This window comes from Lytechinus variegatus, chromosome 4, assembly GCF_018143015.1.
Source record: "Lytechinus variegatus isolate NC3 chromosome 4, Lvar_3.0, whole genome shotgun sequence".
Lineage (NCBI taxonomy): Eukaryota > Metazoa > Echinodermata > Echinoidea > Temnopleuroida > Toxopneustidae > Lytechinus > Lytechinus variegatus.
In genome coordinates, this window is record NC_054743.1 from 66,049,043 (window position 1) to 66,055,860 (window position 6,818).

Genomic DNA, 6,818 nt, shown 5'->3' on the forward strand with positions numbered 1-6,818 from the left:
TCTAACATAAGACCTTATCATATTCTTATTCTTGTGGAATAACGCGAGTTTTAAAACGTACTCTTTTCTCCAGACCCGGCTATTTAAAAAGTTACACCCAGTAAAGAAATATGTCTTTACCCCACACCCAGTTTTTTTAATAATACTAAGACCCCAACAAAACATTGCAATAATGCATGGGTAAAGCAAACATCCTTCCTCCAGACTTGGTTATTATTTGAAAAAATGAAATAGTTTTTACAAATATTCCAAAACGAAGACCCAATTATCTGATTACTGTGGAATAACACGTAGACCAATTGTCGAAGATCGACTTTCCTCCAGACACAATTATTTCAAGAATAAAAAATCAATAAAACCCAACCCCCAACAACGAATCTAAGAACCAACAATCCTCCAAATTAACACCATGCATGCAGAAAAGCACATGTTTAGAGCGTTGTCTTTATTCCAGACCCAGTCATTTAAAAATTATTTAACCAATCTTAAAGCTTGTGTATAGTTTTGGTAAATCCACCAAAATGCACCTATCACTATTCCAATTCATTGCTAGCTAATATAAATGGAAATGCCCTATAACAGTTATGATGTGGAGGATATGAAATGAAAATGTGTTTTACAGGATAAATTTTGCGATTTTACATGGAAATTTAACTTGATCGGGTCACCCGATCAAATTAAAATATCTGTGTGTTTTTGTCTTTCAATTAAATCCTATTCCAAATCATGGAATGGGCTGAAACTTTCAAGATATGTTCTTTGTCTGTAACTTTTGGATATCTAATCACTAAATTTATAAGATAAGTGCTTGAATGCCCATTTTTTAATTTAAAACAAGCATCGCTGAGAGAGGGCGTTATATATCCAAGATTTGAATATTTGAAATTTTCTCAGAGAAGTGCAGTTGGAAAAATATCTAACGGTCTCTACGCTTCAGTAAGACTGTCATATTAGATGATATTCGATTATCAATCACATTATTGACCCTTTACCAAAGCTATACACAGGCTTTAAAAACATAAGACTTTGTCATATTCTTATTCTTGTGGAATAAGACGAGTATTATGCTTAGTCTTTCTTCAAGACCCGGTTATTTAAAAGATAAACAAATATTGAAAAAAAATCACAGCTAAGACCAATCTTCAAAATTAAACCCAGTATAAATGCTTGGGCTTAGAGTAATGTCTTTACCCCTCACCCAGTTCTCTTAAAAATACAAATTAAGCGAAACATTAATCTTAAAACTTAGACCCCAACCAGGGTGACCAGACGTCCCGTATTTCCGGGGATTGTCCCGTATTTTGCTCCTTTGTCCCGGTGTCCCGACAAACCCTTCCCGGGACGCCTATTTGTCCCGTATTTCAGATTATTGCACAAAATGTAGTTAATACATTTAAAAGTGACAAATTTTCATTCAATAACCAACAGATCACGAAGCAGAGACAACAATTAAATCGGTAAATGTAAACTTTTGCAAGTTCTGCGGTGATTTTCTTGCTAACCCAATGCATTGCAAATGAACTGGCCTCCTGCCTGTGTGTGGCAGGCTACTATAGGTATGCATGTAGGATCGGAGCAAATTCTCAATGGTGCAAACAATCGCATGATAAAAAGTTTGTCCACCAAAATAATCACAAAATCGGCGGGAAATTCTTATAATTATATTATGGATTCTCAGATTAATTATTTGGAGATGTAATCGGAGGAACAACTTGACTTTTCATAGATCTAGTTGTTTCAGCTCTCGTTTTGAGTCTTGGTGTGTACGATGATGCGATGTTTACTCTAATTTATTTAAGTTTGACAATATGTTTCACTTTGAAATTTATTCATTTCTAAAACATTCTACTTTTTGAAATTTTTAAAATGCATAAAAAACACCCAATGACATTATGATTTTTATTAGATGATTGGATTTTTTTTTGCTTGAAGTTTGAACGTTTTTCCATTTTTTTCTTTTCTATCCTATCCTTCCTTTTTTTCTCTGTCTCTGTTAACTTTTCTTTCTTTACTTCTTTCTCTTACTTTACTTTTTTATCAAATTTCCTTTTTTTATTTCCTTCATTCTTTCTTTCCTTAATTACCTTGGTTTCCTTCTCTCTTCCTTCCTTTTTTTCTTTCCATTCCTTCCTTCCTTCATCCCTCCGTTTCTGTTCTCTTCTTTCTTTCAAAGAATGAAAGAAACATATTTCTTTCCTTCATTCTCTCTCTCCTCTTTTTTCTTAGTTTTCCATTTAATTCTCTCCTTTATTTCGTCTTTCACACATTTCTTCATCTTCTCTTCCTTTCTTTCTGTATTCATTTCAAAGAATGACAGAAAGGTCTTTTTATCTCTTATTCTTTCTTTCATCCTTCTTTTATTCTAACTTTATGTTATTTTTTCTGTTTTCCTTCATTTTCTTTCCTTCTCAATTCATCTCTTTTCTTTCTCTCCATCATTCTTTCGTTCACCCTCCCTTCCAATTCTTTTTATTTTCCACAAGTCTAGCACTGTGTGAGGGCTTCTTTGTTGATCTTTAATTGTTTGTCAATTGTCCCGTATTTCATTTTGTGAGATCTGGTCACCCTGACCCCAACATCCTCCAAACTATAAAACCCTTGTGATAACGCATACTTAAATTGACCAGACCAGCTTATTAAAAAACAAGTGGAATGCCTCTGGCCGTCTCACCTGCACCACGCAGTTCAATATAGCAGCAGTGCTGACTTTGAATACTACTCTAACTCGCACAAGATGTTCAGTAATACATGGTTACTCTTATGTCTACTTTTTATGAACTAGACCAATAAACTTACAGAGATATGATGGTTATTCAACAAAAAACCCCAACATGGCCGAAGTTCATTGACCTTACATGACCTGTGACCTTGATCATGTGACCTGAAACTCGCACAGGATGTTCAGTGATACTTGATTACTCTTATGTACAAGTTTCATGAATCAGATCCATAAACTTTCAAAGTTATGATGGTAATTCAACAGATACACCCAGTTCGGCCAAAGTTCATTGACCTTTGACCTTGGTCATGTGACCTGAAACGTGCACAGGATGTTCAGAGATACTTGATTACTATAATATCCAAGTTTAATGAACTAGACCAATAAACTTTCAAAGTTATGATGGTAATTCAACAGATACCCCCAATTCGGCCAAAGTTCATTGACCCTAAATGACCTTTGACCTTAATCATGAGACCTGAAACTTGCACAAAATGTTCAGTGATGCTTGATTACTATTATGTCCAAGTTTCATGAATCAGATCCATAAACTGTCAAAGTTATGATGGGAATTCAACAGATATCCGCAATTCGGCCAAAGTTCATTGACCCTAAATGACCTTTGACCTCGGTCATGTGACGTGAAACTCGTGCAGGATGTTCAGTGATACTTGATTAACCTTATGTCCAAGTTTCATTTACTAGGTCCATATATTTTCTAAGTTATGATGACATTTCAAAAACTTAACCTCAGGTTAAGATTTCGATGTTGATCCCTCCAACATGGTCTAAGTTCATTGACCCTAAATGACCTTTGACCTTGGTCATGTGACATGAAACTCTAAAAGGATGTTCAGTAATACTTGATTAACCTTATGGCCAAGTTTTATTAACTAGGTCCATAAGTTATGACGTCATTTCAAAAACTTAACCTCAGGTTAAGATTTGATGTTGACGCCGCCGCCGTCGCCGTCGGAAAAGCGGCGCCTATAGTCTCACTCTGCTTCGCAGGCGAGACAAAAACACAGAACAACAAAACAAACATTTAAAATTAAAATTTATGTAATGTAATATATAATGTATTTAAACATTCACTTTTTCTTCCAGGCAAAGAAATTTATAATTAATAAAAAACATCAAAACTTAGAGCCCGGGGTGCATTTCATGAAAGGAGTTGTCTGACGTTTAATCCGACAAGTCCCATTTTATCTAACACTAACCATGGAAGCACTGCATCTTAGCCAATCAACATCAAGGTCGGACATAAATGTTGATGAAATACTCCCACAATCATCTCATTCATGTTGAACAGGCACGAGAATAAGATTGAGTCTTAGTTATGAAGATTTCATTTATCTTATATTTGAAAATGACAAGGTCTGGAATAAAGAAAACTCTCTAAACTTTTATTTATTTAAGGTTATTAGTTTGAAAGATAGTTGGGTCTTAGATTCTGTTGTCTTAAAATAATTTTGTTATTTTGAAATAATTGAGTCTGGAGAAAGACTTCACCATATTTCCATGCTATTCAATGTTGATAAGATTACAGTGTCTTTGTTTTGTTGTTGGTTGTTGTTGTGATTTTATGATTTTTATAAATGGGTCTGGAGGAAAGACCCTGCTATATCTCCATATTACTCAGCATAAATAGAATCGTGGGTCTTTGTTTTCTTTTCTTTTTTTATTATTACTATTTTATTATTATTATTCATCATGTGTTATTTGAAAGATCTTGGTATGGATGAAAGACTATGCTATATTTCCATGTTATTAAACATTAATAAGAGTGTTGGGTTACTTTTTGCCTGATTCCACAAGTTTTAAATAACTGGGTCTGGGGAAAAGACTATGCTCGATTCTCATTTTTATTCCACTAGAATATCATTATCGTATGTTAGTTTGGACCCATATTATAATTTTTGAAATAAACAGGTCTGGAAAAAAGACTTTGGACTTATATAATAACTTTTAAAACAACTGGGTCTGGAAGACTTTGGACTGATATTGTAATTTTTTAATTAACCGGGTCTGGAAAAAAGACTTTGGACTGATATTATAATTTTTGAATTAACCGGGTCTGGAAAAAGACTTTGGACTGATATTACAATTTTTTAATCAACCAGGTCTTGAAAAAAAGACTTTGGACTTATACAATAATTTTTGAATCAACAGGGTCTGGAAAAAAGACTTTGGACTCTTATAACAATAAAAAAACTCGGTCTGGAAAAAAGACTTTGGACTTATATACTAGTTTTTGAAACAACCGGGTCTGGAAAAAAGACTTTGGACTTATCTCCAAGAAAGACTTTGCACTTTTGTGCTATATGAATGCATTCCTATAGGATTTTAGTTTAGAACGGATTCGTCAAAAAATCCCTTCAAATTTATTACATTTGTGGGTAAAGTCATTATTACATTTCTGGGCGATCAAAAATTATTACATTTGTGGGCGTTATTACATTTGTGGGCGTTATTACATTTGTGGGCGTTATTACATTTGTGGGCGATTATTACATTTGTGGGTGTAACAGTCCGCCCCTCAAGACCCGTTAAGACGTAAAATTCGTAAAGTAATTTGAGTGAACTTAACTGGAATTCACCTCCGGAGTAGAATTTGAATTTGTGGTTGTGATTATCGTTCGTGATTCTAGTTTGGTTTCACACATGCTAAAAAATCGTCATTAGATTTTTTTTCAACAGGAATCATCATTCAAATTACAATTTTTGCACCGTGTGAAAGGGCGCCTTTTTGTCTACAAAAGTCCCTTACCCAAGAGTTACTAGAAAAATAAAATTTCAAACAAATAGGTTCGATGCTGCATTAGGTTTCAAAATTTTCATCTTTGATCTCCTATTTTACCACTTTATCAGAAGAACTGGGAAAAGAAAATATTTCAAATAATAATCATTCGAGGATTTGGGGATGTTTAGATTATTATTACTATTATCATTGTTATTGTTTTGTCCTTTTAGCCACTGATAGTTTTTTAATATATTTCATTCGCATTGATTTTGGTAAAATATTCATGAAGGACACGCGATACAATGAGTTAAATTAGAACTATATATGATATTGAACTATCAAATGAAATTTATCTTTGATTGTCTCTACATATATAACTTTAAGTTTTCTCATAAATACAGAACTGGGAAAAGAAAATATTTCAAATAATAATCATTCGAGGATTTGGGGATGTTTAGATAATTATTACTATTATCATTGTTATTGTTTTGTCCTTTTAGCCACTGATAGTTTTTTAATATATTTCATTCGCATTGATTTTGGTAAAATATTCATGAAGGACACGCGATACAATGAGTTAAATTAGAACTATATATGATATTGAACTATCAAATGAAATTTATCTTTGATTGTCTCTACATATATAACTTTAAGTTTTCTCATAAATACTGTGCATACTAGGAAAATCTGGAAATTGAAAAGCCGTGTGGACGGAATGCTTCAGAGGACCTGGCTGAATTTATGTGCTCTTCAAACACCCTGAGATCTGTGACGATCACTATGCCTGTCAACCCAGCGGATGGACATATGCATGATGTGTTTTACTCGATGCTTGCTCTTAATGCCACTAATACAAGGGTACGTAGAACGATGATTTCTTCTTCATATACATGTAACAAATAAGAAGTGATGTCAATCAAAGTTTATGTTATCATCATTGTAAAAAATAATTACATATTATGACCAATAATAATAGTAATCACCACTGCGGCTATCTGCCCTTTATGGAGAATTGTCTTGACGAAGATAAATTTCTATTTTTATTATTTATGCCTAAATACCCTGCACTACGTTTCACGATGATTTTTTTTTGTTTCACATAACAAATAATATGCACCATTAAATGATAAAGCGTCAATCACAATAATTTTTATGGATCATATTTTAATGACAATGGAGAATTGTCTTGACGAAGATAAATTTCTATTTTTATTATTTATGCCTAAAAACTCTGCACTACGTTTAACGATGATTTTTTTTGTTTCACAGAGCAAATAATATGCACCATTAAATGATAAAGCGTCAATCACAATAATCTTTATGGTTCATATTTTAATGACAATGTACCTCTACACA

At 33.2% G+C, this 6,818-nt stretch overlaps 1 protein-coding gene across 1 annotated transcript in view; it reads left to right on the forward strand.

Annotated features, from left to right (window-relative positions):
* Positions 1-6,365, forward strand: part of LOC121413170 — a 32,766-nt gene extending 26,401 nt beyond the window's left edge. The window contains exon 5 of the mRNA XM_041605933.1: positions 6,144-6,365. Within this exon, the coding sequence (XP_041461867.1) occupies positions 6,144-6,365 (222 nt within the window). The remainder of the gene's footprint in view (positions 1-6,143) is intronic.
* The last annotated feature ends 453 nt before the right edge of the window (positions 6,366-6,818 follow it).